Genomic DNA, 17,866 nt, shown 5'->3' on the forward strand with positions numbered 1-17,866 from the left:
TTTTAATGCATTAAAGTGTTATTATGAGAGTAAGATTTGGGGGTTGGGAGAAGTTAATAAATGCTAAGGTTTTTTTTTTTTTTTTTTTAAATCAAAAAATCAGGAAATTTAGATTAGAAGATTAGAGCTCCCACAAGGCTTGGGATTAAAAACCCCCTTTTACTTAATATATAGTATAGATTTGAGGTAAGAAGACTAAAACACCCTCAATCTCTCCTGCCCCCTATTAATGTTGATTGTCATTATGTTTTAGTAGTTCTCATGCATTATGATGTTGACTGTCATTATATTCATATTAATTTGAAATGAATTTTTGTCATTATGTAGTCAATTACATGATGTGAATATTCACATCATGTAATTGAAATGAATATTCACATTAATTTGAAATGAATTTTTTTCATTGTGTTGTTAGTTACATAATGTGAATATTCATACTAAATTATATGAATGTGAATGTTTACATCACTACATTAGATGAAAGAGAATGTTCACATGTTGTAAACATTCACATCATTACATATTGTGAATAAGAATGTGTTGTCAATTAAATATAATGAACGTTATTTTTAATTTGTTGTCAATTAAAAATAAGAGAGAATGTTCACATTATTTTTAATGTGTTGTCAATTAAAAATATCCTCACATTATATAATAATATAAAATAATAGCATCAATATTATTTAATTTGTGTATGAAATTTCTTATGCCTTAGTCTTTTCCATTCTCTTTTCTCCCTCTCAACATTGAATATCAATATTAAATATAAGGGAATAAAAGTCCAAGAAAATAGTGTAAATTAAGAAAAAAAAAATTTATAGAATAAAAGTATAAATATATGTAAGTGGATTAAAAAATTCTTTTATGAACTTCTTAAATTAAAACACTTCTAAATAAAATTTATTAATGAAAATCTCTTTTTAAATTGATAAGAATGAATTTGTAATATTATTCATTTTGAACACTATCGTTTGAAACTTTAAAATTTGAAGTGGAAATAACAATTCCAAAACATTATACTCTTGACTTAAAAAAACAGAAAAAGAAAAATGATATGTCAAAACCCCTAAAAAGCAAAACACGAAAAGGTATAGAGAATTGATTGCAGACACTAAGGATCCTCTAGAGTGAAATTTTCTTAAAGTTTCCTGGAGTGCTACATTGTGTGGTTGAGATTTACTGGCAAGCCACATCAGAAAAATTGATATGACTTGCCAGTAAATCTCAACCACACAATGTAGCACTCTACAAAACTTTAGAAAAAAATCACTCTAGAGGATCCTTGCTCGATTGCAGAAGTAGGGAAGGCACGAGTAATAGAAACCTTGAGGTCCAGTTAGGGATAGTAAACATACATATTCAAAAATAAAAATCTAAAATTATTTAAAATATCATATTAATAATTTTATTTTGTAAGTGACGTCTCGTTCGAAAACAGATTTTTTTTTTAACTTTTTAATTTTTTATTTAAAATATAATGTGAAAATTAATATATTTAAAATATTTTTTTAATTTTTTATAAAAATATATGTAAAAAGTAATGAGAAATTTTTTTTTTGATTTTTTTAATATAAATTATTAATTTTTTAATTTTTTTAACAACATTTTAACTTTTAAACTAAAAAATAATATCACCAAAGAAGATTTGAATCTCCTATCTTATCAATTTAATTTCGGCTAACATATGTGACCCTACTTTTTTTTTATTTAATTTTTTATTTTTTATTTTTAGTAAACAAAGCAGGCCACCAAACCAACTCCATCTTCGTTGAGAAGATGAAGAAAAAGAAAGTGGGCACTTCACACAGATTAACATAACATACTCTGCTTTCTTCAACTACTGGCTAAAAGTTTTTGTAATTACCATTCCCAAAAGGCAAAACTCATGTCTCTTCTTCATCATCATCATAGCTCTTGATTCTCCAATTTCTACCAATTTTCCATCACCACCACCATGCCCTCTCGCCCGATGCCGCCGGACCCGCCGCTAACGCCGCCGCCGCCGCACCACCGCCACCGCCTCCTCCCCCCACTTGCCGGCGGTGTCGCCGCCGCCTTCTCCCTCCTCATCCTTCTCACTCTTTGCCTCCGCAAAATCATCCGCAAACGAACCGTCCCTTCCGACTCGAAGCCCCCACACCGCTTCTCCTACTCCGTCCTCCGCCACGCCACCTCCTCCTTCTCCGCCGACCACCGCCTTGGACAGGGCGGCTTCGGCTCCGTCTACCGCGGAGCTCTCACCACCCACAACGTAGAAATCGCCGTGAAGCTCATGGACGCTGGTTCTCTTCAAGGCGAGCGCGAGTTCCAGAACGAAATCTTCTTCGCCGGAAAGATCGATTCCAATTACATCGTCTCCGTCATTGGCTTCTCCTCCGATCGAAAGCGACGCCGTATGTTACTGGTCTACGAGCTCATGAGTAATGGAAGCTTGCAAGATTGCTTGCTCCATCGCAAGTGTGAGGAGTTGAAGAAGTGGAACAAGCGTTTCGCGATCGCAATCGATATAGCAAAAGGTTTGGAGTATCTCCACCATTTCTGTGATCCTCCTGTGATTCACGGCGATATAAAGCCGAGTAATATACTGTTGGATCGGAATTTCAGAGCGAAGATCAGTGATTTTGGTTTGGCAAGGTTGAAGCCGGAGGATCAGTGTGAAATTGCTGTAATGAACGGTGGATTTGAGGGGAAAAAGGTGTTGGAGTTTAATGGTGGAGGCAGAGCTGAGGACAATGGATCTGTGGTTGAAGAGACGGAGAGTCTGACGACGATGGGTTTAGACGAGTTCAACGTTGGTGTTAATCACTCGCCGGAGAGTTTTGTTAGGGTTCCGATCGCCGAGACTTCGCCGGAGATGGTTATGGGGTTGGAGGGATCGCCAGAGACGGTTTTTGGGACTCTGGCATCTCCTGATACGGTTGAGGGAGCGTCATTTTCACCGATGGCATCGCCGTCGGAGGGGAATTTCGATAGGGCCAGTGTGGGGAGTGGGGTGGAAATGGTGAATGGTGGTGGTGTCAAGAGGGGTGGGAAGCGGATGAAGAGTAGTTCAGGGAAGGATTGGTGGTGGAAACAAGATAACGATGGAACAGAGTCGGCTGTTGTGAAGGACTATGTGATGGAATGGATTGGCAGTGAGATCAAGAAGGAGAGGCCGAAAAGTGAATGGGTTGGAGCTCCTTCTTCGAGTTCAGGGCCGATTGGCAAATCAGATAGAAAGAAGAATAAGAAAAGATTGGATTGGTGGACCACTTTGGATGAGGATAAGAATGTGAAGAAAGAGAAGAGGAGACCGGCAAGGGAGTGGTGGAAGGAGGAATACTGTGAAGAACTAGCAAGAAAGAAAAAGAAAAAGCAGAAGAAACAAGGGTCGACAAGCGATGGCAATAATAGTGATAATTTGTGGCCAATGGATGAAGAATTATATGTTAATAGAAAGAAGAAGAGGAGCAGGAGCAGAAGTAGTCGAGGTAGTGTGGACTGGTGGTTGGATGGGCTTAGTGGCGAGCTTTGGAGAGGTCATCGCAACAGCTATGACTCTGCTAGTGGAGAGATACCCAAAAGTGGTGGCATTAGCAGCACACCGAGTATGCGTGGAACTGTTTGTTACATTGCCCCTGAGTATGGTGGTGGTGGGGATCTCTCGGAAAAATGTGATGTTTACAGTTTTGGGGTTCTATTGCTCGTTTTAATTGCTGGTCGAAGGCCACTTCAGGTGACTGGTTCACCCATGTCCGAATTCCAACGCGCCAATCTTATATCCTGGGCACGTCATCTGGCACGTGCAGGGAAGCTTATTGATTTAGTTGATCAGTCTGTTCAATCTTTGGATAGAGAACAAGCTCTATTATGCATTACTGTTGCGATTCTCTGCCTTCAGAAATCGCCTGCTCGCCGGCCTTCCATGAAAGAAGTTGTGGGAATGCTTTCTGGGGAGTTGGAATCTCCCCAGCTACCAGTTGAATTATCCCCTTCTACTCCCTCCCGCTTTCCTTTCAAACCGCATAAAAAGGTCCGGTGAGTTTCTACTGTCTGGTGTCCAATATTCATGATTAATGGTATACTATTGTAGCTTATTGCTTCATCATCTCAGTGGGTGATTTGTGTAAAACACAAGATCTACATATTTAATGGATTTGACTTCTTTCACTTCCTCTTATTTGGACACTAGTTTATCTACTGTGATTCAAGATAACCATTTTGTTTCTTACCTGTTAAAAGGAAAATCAGTGATCCTAAACCCATTTCATTTTCTCATACAATGAATTCTACGAATTCCAAGAATAGTTGGATGCCAATCTAAATGTTGCAATTGGTTCTAGTGGTGAGAAATCTTAACTCTAAGGGGATTCCTTTGCATTTAATTAATTGCGATTAGAGACTGGTCTGTGATTTGTAACTTTGGTTTTCTTTTTTCTTCTTTTCATTAGAAAAAGGAGTGATTGGGCTAGATGCTTGTTAAATACTATACAAATGTTGACTAGATTTTGTAGGTTTGCAATCCTATCTACAAGTTTTTGACCCAAAAAAAATAAAAAATAAAAAATAAAAATCCATGTACAAGTAGGAGAAAACAATGTTTAAATTCTATAAAAATAAAAAATTAAGTGTTAGTATCAGTCATGGATGTACACGCTACCAATACAGATACGGGTAATATCAACATATGAGACAAGAATGTTGTGATACTAGTTACCGCCTGCTAAAGTCAATGGTTGGCGAAGACAAAGTTATTGTCTAGTTACTGCATGCTAAAGTCAATGGTTGGAGAAGACAAAGTTGTTGTCCCACTCAAATAATTCCTCTAAATTTTCTCAGTGGCATATGGATGACATCGTTATCTATATGAATATCATGTGAAGGTAATCCCTAATATAGTGAAGAGTTATTGAGTACAGGCTTTGGGCTCCTTCTTGTTTATAGTTTACACCTTCTAAGCCTTGCTGTGTAGCCAAGGAAAATGGTGGATAGTGCTTGGATCACATTCTAAATTTCCATACCACTAGACTAGCCCTAATTTTCCATTATGGTGAATTGGGATGCTTGTTGTGTGGAAAAACTTGAACAATAAATTCAGTTCAAGTGACAAGAACACTTCCAACTAGATAAAGCGTAAAAACAGAAGAGCCAATGTCTGTGCCTTCAGAGCAACTCCAATCCTTGAATTTTTTTTCCCCCCATCATCATATTTGAGTGAAAATTTTGATTAAAAGCTTGACGTGGTATGGAATACTCTAGTCCTTACTCTTTTGCTTTCATTAGATTTTTTTGAAAAATTTCAAACTTATCCTAAAAGTTCGTTTTGACCATTTTTGATGAAAGAAAATCATCTCCAATCCTTTCTCTTTTTAAAATTTCATCAAATTTGAGTAAAAGATTTTTCAAAATTTGCTGAAAATTTTGCCCCTCTTGATTTGAAACAACTTTGATGAAATGATTAAAGCTCACTTTTAGCTCTTTATTCATCAAATTTGAATTTGATGGATGAAGGAATTGGTGAAGGTCTGGTGACTGATTAATTAGAGGGCAGATGGAAAAAATGCAAACATTCAGGTATGGATATCACGGTATTGACTCTTCAATGTTTTCTGTTCTGTTGTGTGGTTTTTGCCAATATATTATTTTTGGGATCTATCTCTTAATCATGCAGCAGAGACCATGGGAACACAACATCACTTGGAGGATAGTGGGATATGAGGCTTTGACTACACTATATTCCCATACTTCAGACAGCTTGAAGTTTCCAGCGTGTTAGAGTGCTTATCATGTTGGAGGCTTGCAGCAATCAAATTTATGCACATAAACACAGTTAATCACGTAGTTCAAAAACAAAAATGTACGCTAATTTGTAGTGTAGTAAGAAATGACTAGCAATCAAACAGAAGTATTTTTTCTTGGCCAAATTACTATGTTGGGTGGAGAACTATGAACAGATGAGACCAAAGTAACATAAACCTACAACGCTTGAGCTCTTGAAGGCCTTGTTCCAGATTGTTCAACACTACCTTGCACTCTTCTTGGCCTGCAATTAATGGTGGTATGGATTTGATCATTGATCAACTTCTATGACTTTGTGGTCTTAAAATTATCACTTGCAAATGTAAATCAGCTATATTTTACGAACATTGAGAGACATGTTCCACTTTATCAGCATTTAAAGTTTCACCATTAGTGTTTAGTCCTCGCATCTTGAGTCAGTAATGTGCTTCTCCGAGACAAAAAGACTCAGAAGATTATTGTGTTACTAGTTGTAAGGTTGTGATTTAATCAGATTCATAAATCCTAACAAAAATATGAATGTTATTTTCCATCGCACTGACCTCATTGCCAGGTGAATAGCAGATGCTGCAGCTAGAAGTCGAAACTATCCCACTCTGAAGCTTAAACTGTGAGTATCTTGATCAGTGAAGTGCCAAACAGGTAATTTGAAAGATTTAATTTCCAAACCACGCAGACAAATTATGTTGCATTTTTATTTGCATCTTTTGATATCTATATATAGTGATTTTATTTTTTATTTTGTCTTGTCTCTGTAGTGAATAATTAAGGCTTAATGGTACTACTGGTACTAGTCTAAATTTTCTCCATGAATTTTCATTAATAGTTAAACTTTGTGGATCTTTCCTTTGCTCAGTAGCTCATTTTTCCAAATTGTCCAAGGTCATTGAAGTTATTCTCCTACCTTAGTAATTAGCTCTTTCACGTAACTATAAGCTTCTCTTCTTGATTCATAACATGAAAAGAAGAAAAAGGGCAATTCTCAAATTTCCAATGGAACACACCTAGAGCTTCATATAATATTTACGTTTAGTTTTATTTTTGTTTTTATGTTTTTCTTATAAATTAGAGCGCTGGAGAGTTTTGTTTGTTTTTATTAGGCTTTAGTAGTTAAGGATATTTTGGATTTTTTTACAAATTGCTGGACATTGGCTATAAGCCTATAATTTGTAGGGATTGCCTACGGGTCATTTTACGAGTCAAGTTATATTTTTGGGTTTTATAGATAGCTAATAGAATATTTTAGTTAGTCAAAGTTTCTCACTTTTTTAATTAGTTCTAGTAGATTTAGGAGACCAACAACCTCTACATATTTATATAATTAACTATTTTATGGAGTTTCATTCTGGAGAATTTGTGCAAATTATCGTAAGGCGTAATTTCTAAGGAAAGTCTAGGTAAAATCATTGGGTATCCTACCCTCTTCTTCTTCTTTGTCGGTGGCAGTGGCGGCGGCGGTGGTGGTGTCGTTGTCTCTCTTACAAGCGCTATTCTTGGGTTACTATTCACAGTCATAGAAAATAAAAGCTTTAACTGTACTAACCACTTTCCTTAGTTATTGGCTTTCAATTTAACCATTTAAACACTAAATTGCATGCTTTCTAGACCTTTCAGCAACCACTTTTTGCAAATCCTGCAACTAGGAACTTTCAAATTCAAACTAATTATAGCCTTTTTTTCCCCATCTAGAAATCCAAAGTCTTCTTCTACCTTATAGAACCATAACCTTTTTTTTTTGGTCGGTAAAAATAACTTTTTGAAAGGAAGAAAACAAAAACAAAAAGGAGGGCATGCCTCCGTAGCCAACAGCTACAAGCTGGGTTGAAAATATGATTTGTTACATAAAACATCCACTCGCAAATCAACCTAACATCTGCTACTGCAACTACAGAAGCCAGCCAGATTCAACTTCAAGATTATTGCAATCCAAAACCAAACTGAGCTACTCTTCTCAAGAGCACAATTAATAGCTCAATATATTTGTTGCTTTCCATAACCTTTGTAGCTTTCCATAACTGAAAAATAGACCTTGAAAATTTTGAAGCTATAGAGGAAGGAAGAAGAGACTTGGTTGTTGTTGGGTGAGATTTTGATTTTGCACATAACTATATTTGGAGCACAGTTTGTGAACTTTCACCATGGGCATTGTGGCAGGAATTACTATGATCAACATAGAGTTTTGAAAAATGTTGTTGCAATTTCTTTGATATCGTTATAGGTTGGAATTTCAGGTCTATGTCTGCAAGTTATAAATTTAATTGATTGTCATCACTTGGTAAGAAGAAGCATATGAAGAAACCACATCAATTAAATCACAATTTTTTTTCCATAATGCTTATTTTCTTTCTCATGACTATAAAGAATTTTGAAGAATTTTGTGTAATTAAATTAAAAAAATAAATATAATTAAATTGGTATTAATCAAATAGAAGAGACTTAAGGTTTCGGATCCACTATAACCTTGTAATCAATGAGCTGTAACAATTTAGTGATTTGTAATTCAATTCAACTATGGTCTGTTAGTAATTACAAGTCTCAATAGTATCGTCTAATTTGTAATTTAACGATTAGCATAGATTTTCTGGTACTGGCACGAGTCGTCTCATGGCACGACTCGACTCCCCTAGTATAAACTATTTTAACCAAGTAAAAGCAAATCAATAAAAATTGTTATATAAGCATGCAATTAGAATCACAGAAACTAAGAATATGTGCTGGGTAGAAAGATTCAAAACAAATTAATAATATAGGAAAGCCTTAATCTCATACAACTGTTGAATCAATAATAGAAATCTATAACTAAATACAAACCATTGCTACTTGAGTAAAGATTCATCTAAATCCTAAGAGAAAAGCTCCTTAGCCACACATGTCTTCGTAGCCTTTGCCCTCTCTCTTTAAAATCATGAACAACCCTATTAATGAATAGGGTTTTATACGAGGGTTGCTATTTACCCCTATCTTTTTTCTTAGAACCTCTACCTCTATTTTTTTTATTTATTCAAATTTTGTGCCAACATAAAATTCCGCTTTTACTCTCATCCATAATATTTTAACCCTAATTTTCCAAAATGTAAACCTAACCCCTCTCAACTCCGACTACCACCTCCACCCGTCGCTGACCAGCCTTTCACTGCCAGCTACAACCACCCAATCCCTCACCACCAGCCAGATTGGCGACTCCCTTTCCAACAATGATGATCATCCCTGCCTTCAACATAAACCAGTTTCTTCTCCCACCTTGCCATCGCAACTTAACTCTGCCATTCGCCGCCCCATTGTGAACAACACCACTGCCTCGTCGCGAACAACCTTGTCGCCGCTCACCCTCGCCATCACGACCCAACCTTTCCACCTTCTTCTTCTTCTTCTTTTTCTTTTTCTTCTTTTTCATTTTTCCCGATCTCTCTCGATTTTGCTTCTTCTTCCAGATCTGTGTAGATCTGGACTAGACCTCGCTCTCTCGTTCGCGGTGTTAGTGATTGCTATGGGTTTGAGAGGCGCAATGAGGGCGTTGACGTACTTGTTTTACCCAGATATTCACACCGATGGTCGGATTTTGGTTTAGGGGATTGACAGCGTGTTGTTTCCAATGGAGGAGGCGAAACCGGAGAGAGAGATCGAATCGAAAACTATTGTGTTGTTAAAGTTGTGGCCAAGCCCAGAAGAGGTGTTTTTTAGATTTGTCATCGGTTGGTTACTGAAATTTGTGGATCGTTTGTTGAATTGTGGGTTCTGGGTCTCACTTGAATTTGCAGTGGCGGTCGGAAATTGGTGTCACTAGTGGAAATTGGGGAATGTCGGTGATGGGTAGAGAGGTTAGGGGTAAATTGGGGGAGAGAGTATATTTGGAATTAAGGTGGGGGTTTAAAGAGAAAATGGAAAGGGGGGGGGGGACTCATTTACCTAGGTGGGGGTTCAAAGATGTGGGGGGCAAAGTAAAAAGATAAGGGTAAATAGTAGCCCTCGTTTTATATTAATAGACATTAGTAGCCTACTATGTAATACCCAAGAAGTTAGAATTTCCCAAAATGAAAGGAAAATTCAGATGTAATTATTCCTAGTTTTTTAGGCTTATCTTATTATTAAAAGTCAAAATTGGAAAATTCCTATTACACACAAATCATAAACCTTTGAGTTATCTTTCTAATGTTACTTGAATCACTTCAATCCAATATTGGATGAGAGAGATACATTCAAAATACTGAAGGCTGAGCATAGTGACTTCTATAGTGGGATTACAACAATTTTAATTTTTCTTTCTTTAAATCTCATGGGTTGGGCTTTTATTGCGTGATTCAATTATTTACATCTTTTGAGTCTTGAGTCTTTGTTTCTCGGGCTTAAAATACTTTAAATTAAGGGAAAGGGTGTTGTTGGAGTGGAAATCCACAATGAGCGTACCCAATCCTATTATTCAAAGGAGTAAAGGAGGCATGCCAGGCATGTGCCTTCTGGTAGCCAGAAGGAAGCATTTATCATTCCTCACATACTTTGTTAACATCCAGGTACTCGTATTCAGCAAGATCGGAGGATCTAAGGATAGTTCTTGATGAAAGGGCATGTTTAAGAGAAGCACAGAGGATACCTGCTTTGCAGAGTTTAGCGCCTAGGTCGCATGGTAGCGTGGAAGTAGCAATGCCAACTCCACGCATTGCTGTTCATATGCCAGTCGATAAACAGTTGGCAAGGCTACAACGTTAGCCATTCTCCCCAGAAATCAAGAATGCGCTTTTTCCAATTGGTTTTCATGAACCTAAATTCACCATCTATAATGGAAAGACTGATCCTACATGTACATCAGTCACTGATCGTCAAGCTTGGGAGAGTTAGGCTTGACATGGTTTGAAAGGCTACCAGAAGGAAGCATAGATACTTGGACGTAGTTGGCGGAAGCTTTGGTCACTAGGTTCAAGTCAAACACCAAGACACTAAAAGAAGTTGACCACCTATTGAAGGTCACAGTGGAAGAAGGGGAGGTATTGAAATCTTACAATGCCAGGTATTGGGAGGCGGCGTTGAAATCTTACAATGCCAGGTATAGAAAGATGTTCAATGAAATTAGCGAATGCCTCACCAACCTGGCTATAGTGCAATGCAAGCATGGTTTGCCAATCGAACATAGATTGAGAGACTCACTTACTATGACTTTGCTTTCTACCATGCAGGAGTTGATGGGCAAAGAAAGCACATCAGGGTGGAAGAAAACTCAGCCTGGTTTGCTGTAAGGGCAAATCCAGTAGGGGTGGACAGAAGGGCTTCCGCAAAGGTTAACACGGTTGGGAGAGAAAATAACCAAAATAATCGCAATAGGAGGAACCGCAACAGCAACCGCGTAGACCCGCCCCGGAATAATGAAGATGAGAATGCAAGAAAGTTGAAGGCGTGCACTGGCATCACTACGGTCTTTAATAGATCCATCTACAGAATAACGAGTGAGATCCGAAACAATCCTTACATTTGGTAGCTAGCCAAGTTAGGTGAAGCTTAGAGCGGCTATGATCCAAAGTATCGATGCACCTTTCATAACGAAAGAGGACACCGTATTGAGAATTGTGTGCCATTGAAACAACACTCGTAAGAATTGGCGGCAACAGGCCACTTGGATCACTTCATTGGGGGTGAAGCTAGAGCGGCTCCCCAAAATCAAGCCCTTCCAAATGGTTTGGCAATTGAAAAAGCTCCTGCCCAAGGAGTAATCAATGTGGTTTATGGAATCATCGAACCTGAGGGGGTATATGAGCTCAGAGGAATGATCAAGAAGGTCGAGCACATTAGGGAAGTACCTAGTGTTCAGCCAGTAAACAAGAAAGGGAAGACCGAGCAAAGAGATGTAATATCTTTCTTAAGTAAGGACTTGGAGAGGATCCAGACTCCCCACAATGATGCGTTAGTCGTCACTTTGCGCATCAAAGACTTTGATATAAAGAGGATCTTGATCAACTAAGGTAGCTCGGTCGAAATAATGTATTATGACTCCTTCAAGCAGTTGAAGCTGGAGGACAAAGACTTGGTGCCAGCAACATTACCTTTAGTCGGCTTTAACTCCCAGCCGGAATGACCTGTGGAGAAGATCATATTGCCAGTCAAAGTTGGCTCAATTGTGAAGCAAGTAGAGTTTTGGGTGTTGAAAGTCCCATCTACTTGCAATCTTATTTTGGAGAGAGGATGGTTGCACGCCATGCAGACAGTTACATGAACTTACCGTCAAGTGATCCGCTTCCCTTTAGTGACAGGAAGAATTGAAGAGGTATGAGGAGACCGGGTGATATCAAAGCAATAATTCAATTACTAACAATTGTATTTGAATGGGCCTAAATGTGTGCATTTCGGCACCTATCACTTGTCAATCTAGATTACTATTTTCCAAGATAAAATTTTCATTTTAGAGAGTAGGATAGTTTTTATTATTCATTAGGCAAAACATAATATGGCCACGTTTGATTTTATGATAAACTAGCTGTCCCATTCATCAACAATACGAAACTCTATGAGGTTTTGCACTGAGTTAAGCCGTGTTGATGTTGTAGCTTAGTTTTTCGTGTCTTTACTTTTTTTTTTGTAACTAGACAACTGCTTCATCATCACGTAATTATTGCTTTAACCTATTAGAAGATGCACGAGCAAGGAAGAAATTGGTTTAGGTCTTGTAAATAAAAATTTTATTTTTGATTAATCAAGGAGATATTGAATTTTACCTCCTAATTATGCGCTATCAGTACAACTAACTTTGAGTTTTTTTTTTTTGGGTCACTTTTCATTTTGCTTTTTCAGTTGATTACTTGCAATCTATTAATCCACTTGTCAAGGTAAGCAAATTTTACAGTATTTTGTGGTTTAGGAGATTTGGAACTGATGGAATCATTATCGTTAGATTAAATAAAGTTGCTGCAAGTTATGGCACCCTTTTTTTTATTTTTTATTTTTATTTTTATTTTTAAATCAGAAGTTATGGCACTTACTAATGGTTCCTTTCAAGTTTCTGTTCCATTTTGTATGTACTGCTGTGTAGGGGTGGGTAAAGGTTTATCCGAACCCGCTCAAACCACCCAATCCGTCCAACCCGCATATAAATGGGCAGTTTCGCAAACATAATGCGAGCGGATGCTGTTTGAAATATAACAAATTTGCGGGTTGCGGGCGGGTCGCAGGTTAAACCGCAACCCGCAAAAACCGCCTGTACTTTAATTATTATTATTAAATTTTTTTTCATATACCAACTTTGTAACTTTAACAGGAGCATCATTATGTTCTCTATGACACTAGAATCCTTATTTTTAAGTATTTCTCAACTTTCACCATTATCAAGTCCTAAACTTGGTTTCTTATATTATTTTTATTGGTGACTCATCCATTTTTTTTTAATAAAATTTTCCTTATGGTGGTCGATAGAACTTCTAGCTTGATTATTGATTACTGAACTGGCAATTCTAATTGAGTACAACCTTAATGCATTGATATACATTTTTTAATGACAAAAATGCTAGTATAGGTCTCTTTGTTTTGGATAATTTCATTTAATGCATTGATATTCAATTTTTATTTGTAAACTCATCAGAAAATTGTTGTCAAATGATCACAAATATATAAAATGAATATGATGCCTAAATTTGATGGGAAAAAAAATCTCAAAAATTAATTTTTAAAGAAAAAAGTGTAAACCGCCCACAACCGTCCGCACATCTGCAAACCCTACCTGCACAAACCGCAAACCGCATTGCGGGCGGTTGCGGGTTGACTTTTTCCCAAGCTGCATAGATGCGGGCGGGTCAAAATTAAACCGCAAACCGCACAAAACCAATCCGCGAACACCCCTACTGCTGGGACACACTTGAGTCAAGAGCCTCTCCTTGCAGGCTCGTCCTTGCGCCCGTCCTTGCAGGCCTTCGGGTTTACTTTTAGGCCCAATTTTGATAATCTGAACCGTTCATATTTTATGATTTATTCAGTATATCATACCTGTAAAAAATCAAATTGATCGGATATCAGAAAGCATGTGTTCGAAAAATTGAACTAAAAACTATTTTTTAAAGAATTTAATAAACATTTTTCCGAACACATGCTTTCTGATATCCGATCAACTTGATTTTTTACAGGTATGATATACTGAATAAATGATAAAATATGAACGGTTCGGATTATCAAAATTAGGCCTAAAAGTAGACCCGAAGGCCTGCAAGGACAGGCGCAAGGATGAGGGCTGCAAGGAGAGGATCCTCATTCCACTTTGGGACACAACCGGGTCTGATTTTAAAGTTTCAAAGCTAATTTTGGGGTTAGATTATATATATATAGAAATTATATCAAATCATTGACAACACAACACAAATCTGGACACAGTTGTGAAGTTGAAAGACCGACTTCTAAGGATTCATGGAGCTTAATGCAACACATATTTGGTTGATTTGAATTTATTATTATTATTATTATTATTATTATTATTATTATTATTATGTTAGATTATTGTTAATTTTAATTGATTTGGGTTGTTGATTCTCTTATTGAGAAATTGAGACCAAGCTTGATATTTAGTTATGTATCAAATAAAAATATATAATTTTTTTTGGCCATGTCCTCACTGTGTTGTGTCTTCATTTTTTTAAAGAAATTACTGTCTTGTGGCCGTGTGCATATTAGTGCTTCCTAGGGTATCCTTAAAACATGCATGAAATTGACAATTGATTGTTATCTTTGTTTACCTTTTATAATCTTCTAGAAAGCATGAGGACTCTGAAATATTGCAATACAAGTACAGGTACTTACCTAGTAGTATGCAAAAATATGTATTTGATACCTTTTGAATGTTGGGTACAACTCGGGATGGGTATGTTTCAAATACTTTTATGGGTACATCAAGGTATGAATGTAACTTTTTTTTTTTTTTTTTTTAATATAAAATATAGGGGTACTAGAACAACCATATTAAGGACTGATTTGGTATCACCTACAAAAGCTATAAAGTCAAAAAATCATTAAAAATGTAAAAAAGTTCAAACTATTCACCTTATTTTGGCAGGAAATCTATCGGGTCAAAAAAAAAAAGTGCAGCTACAAATTCCCATACAAAAAGAAAACGTGGCACAATGTAAGCCACAAATTCCCATAAAATAAAAAATAATTGAAATGCATGGAAAGTCAGTGTAGTGTTGTTCATTGTGTCAGGAAGGGCAATCCGGTAATTTTGATATATACCACAATATTTTATTACATATTTTTTCGTAAAAAGTCAATTTTTTTTTCGAAACATACATATTTTTTTCTTCTACTTTTTTAGTTAAAAAGTCAAAAAGTGCACAAGGATCCCCTCATTGACTCCCCTAGTTGACTCCCTACTTGATGGGCCATTAGGCTCACTTTTGGGCCCAATTTTGATGATCCAAACCGTTCACATTTTAGAATTTGTCATGTACATCATATCAGTAAAAAATCGAATTGATCAAATATCGGAAGAACTAAAAAAAGTTTATTAAAAAAATTTAATAAACAGTTTTATTGTTTAATAAAATTTTTAGTTCACATGGTTTTTGATATCCGATCGACTTGATTTTTTATAGGTATGATATACATGATAAATTTTAAAATGTGAACGGTTCGGATCATCAAAATTCGACCCAAAAGTTAACCCAATGGCCCATCAAGTAAGAAATTAAGTAGGGGAGTCAACGAGGGGATCCTTGGTATCATCCCAAACAACCACTAAACCTATTTTTAAAAACTTAAAAAATATTGCGTATTTTTGCAGTTACCAAAATTTTTAAAAATAGTTCATTTTTTTTTTGGCTTTCCCTTCACTCTAACTCTCCCTCTCTCCATCTTCTCAGTTTGTTTCCACAACTCTCTCTTTTGGAGTATCCATCTTCATTAAATAGTTTTTGCATTTGATTTTCTAATTGTTATATATCATGCACTACTACAAATTATGAAAATATGTATATTTTTGAGTTGATGTTAGAGACCCCTAAATTATCACCCTTAAATCTACGTACACTAACGTGATAGGAGGTTTAGAGGTAACCATACCTTGAGCTTCAACTATCTGCTCCTGGACCAACTAACCAAGGTTCTCATTTTTTTTTTTTTTTTGGATTCTGAAGATTCGATCTTTCATTATGGCTTTGCAATGCACGAATGTGGACTTTTGTTGAGCACTTGAAACAACTTTAGGATCAGAAAGTCTTCATGGCAACTCCTGTCACATGGTATTTGCATAAAATCAACCCCAAAAGTTAATTCTTAAGGTGAAGGTGCCCTTATGCTTATATATCGCACTTTACTTTTGTAGCACCTACTACATTTACACCCTCCCTCATGTGCAGGGTGCTCACTCGGCAGCACCTACCGCATATAGGTCAGGGAGGCGCACCTTTCCCATCCATGGGTACTTCAGCTCCCCAAAAGCTAACTCTTAAGGTCTGGGGCCCTCGTACTTATATATTGCACTTCACTTTTGTACCCAAGTGATGTAGGACTTCACACCTTCAGGTTGTTATAGGAATGCCACGATGTTGCCAATGCCTGTAGCATCACCAAATAATTTGCCTTACCCTTTTTCTGTTTTATTTGCTAGTAGTGAGCTTACATAGCTTTTTGAATTAGTGACATGCCCACCAAAATGTCATTCCATCAGACAATTACATCGACTACCTCACTCGGCCGCAAATAAAAACAAATTCCATACTTGGAGAAATACAAGTTGTTTAATTGTTTAGAACAGGATTAGGTAGGAAATCAAGCTTTTATTTGCTAGGATTCTTGTTCTTGACAGGTAGAGCCTGTAAAACTGGTTTCTAAATTTTGGACTATTGAAGTAGTCCATCTCTGTAGACGTCTTTGTGACATTTGCCTTGCTAAATCTCATATTCTTCTACATTTTCTAATACTTGTTCGTTGTTTATCCTGCTATTCTGATCTTTTTGAAATTAAACTTTCATTCTTGTTCTTGTTCTTGAGACGTAGAGCCTGTAAAACTGGTTTCTAGTGATTCTTGCAAATTTGGACTATTGAAGTAGTTCATATCTGTAGATGTCTTTGTGACATTTGCCTTTCTAAATCTCCTATTCTTCTACATTTTCTAATATTTGTTCGTTTTGTTATCCTGCTAGTTTGAGCTTTTTGAAATTGAACTTTCAGTCTCCATGATTATAGTTCTTGTGTTCTTCTACACCATATTCTTTTCTTCAGAATGACCAACAACTAATCAACAATAGTGTCAAAATCACAAAAATTAGTCAATAACGTAACTTTCCTTGGTTCATTGATTTCCGAAAAGAAAGGGAACATGAAATTAAATTGCTTTGGAATGCTTAATTATAGAAAACACAAAGGAAAAAGAAAAAAAGAAAAAAAAAAAGATATAAAAATAGATAAACAGGCCGCATCATTTTCCCTTTCTTGACCACTTTAAAGCAACTGTACCTTTCCCACATATTTATTTCTATGAAACAAGAATCAAAACAAGTGTAGGCATCCTAGGAAAAAAAAAAGGTGTTATTTATTAGTCCATTGGTGCAATTCTGCTGCAGAATTCATCATATACGTTAGAAGTAATAGTCAACTTTTGTGAAGCATCCAAGCGCTGCAACTAAAAGTTGTCAATCTATCAGATGTGTTGTTTCTACCTCAGGGAACAGTGCACACTATTACTATGGCCACATTTGGTGAGTTTATCAGGGGAGCTTTTGTTTTTTTTGTTTTCTAAATTTTATTTTGAAAGTTTGTGCCGGAGTATTTAGTGTAGCTTATGCGAGAAAATGACTGAAATAAGCTATATACTTTTGGGAATTTAGGGGGAGATGCTTTCGGGATTGAGCTTTTTGCTTGCAATAGCTACAACAAACAATTTGGTGTGTCCAGAATATGAAACGGCCTCGAGGAAGTAGCAGCTAGGAGCTAAAACTTTCTCTTCCCTATCTTGCCGTTGGTCACAAGCCTTGTTTTGTTGTTCTGGACTCTTTTTGTTGTTTGTTCTTTTTCATCCATTTCCTGTAGTTAGTAAGTACTCTTTTGCTACATTAATGAAGTTTCATTTTCCCCCAAAAAATAAAAGCTGCTTCAAACGGGGCCTGTCTTATACATCCTAAGGGTGACA

The 17,866-nt window shown here is 36.6% G+C and overlaps 1 protein-coding gene across 5 annotated transcripts; it reads left to right on the forward strand.

Moving 5' to 3' along the window:
• Positions 1 to 1,718: 1,718 nt before the first annotated feature.
• LOC114266909 (receptor-like serine/threonine-protein kinase At4g25390) lies at positions 1,719 to 6,178 on the forward strand. Of its 5 annotated transcripts, none has more exons than XR_014336722.1 (3): positions 1,719 to 4,017; positions 5,491 to 5,553; positions 5,651 to 6,178. XR_014336722.1 is itself a non-coding variant. In XM_082880729.1 (3 exons), exons 1-2 carry the CDS (start codon positions 1,955 to 1,957, stop codon positions 5,509 to 5,511), a joined length of 2,079 nt encoding a protein of 692 aa, XP_082736855.1. In that variant the 5' UTR covers positions 1,719 to 1,954; the 3' UTR covers positions 5,512 to 5,553; positions 5,651 to 6,178. The 5 variants fall into 5 exon arrangements, 3 of the variants coding, with proteins under 3 accessions (XP_082736855.1, XP_082736861.1, XP_082736868.1); XR_014336721.1 differs by having other exon boundaries at positions 5,654 to 6,178; XM_082880729.1 differs by having other exon boundaries at positions 1,719 to 4,012.
• Positions 6,179 to 17,866: the final 11,688 nt, after the last annotated feature.

Source organism: Camellia sinensis, chromosome 1 (genome assembly GCF_055761805.1).
Source record: "Camellia sinensis isolate YWXY chromosome 1, ASM5576180v1, whole genome shotgun sequence".
In the NCBI taxonomy this organism is placed as follows: Eukaryota; Viridiplantae; Streptophyta; class Magnoliopsida; order Ericales; family Theaceae; genus Camellia; species Camellia sinensis.

What these genes read in the sequence shown, in the direction of transcription:
- LOC114266909 (XM_082880729.1), top strand. Translation starts at nt 1,955, where the DNA reads ATGCCCTCTCGCCCGATGCCGCCGGACCCGCCGCTAACGCCGCCGCCG. An exon ending in CTTTCAAACCGCATAAAAAG is followed by an intron (nt 4,013 to 5,490) that starts GTCCGGTGAGTT and finishes TGATGGATGAAG; the next exon opens with GAATTGGTGAAGGTCTGGTG.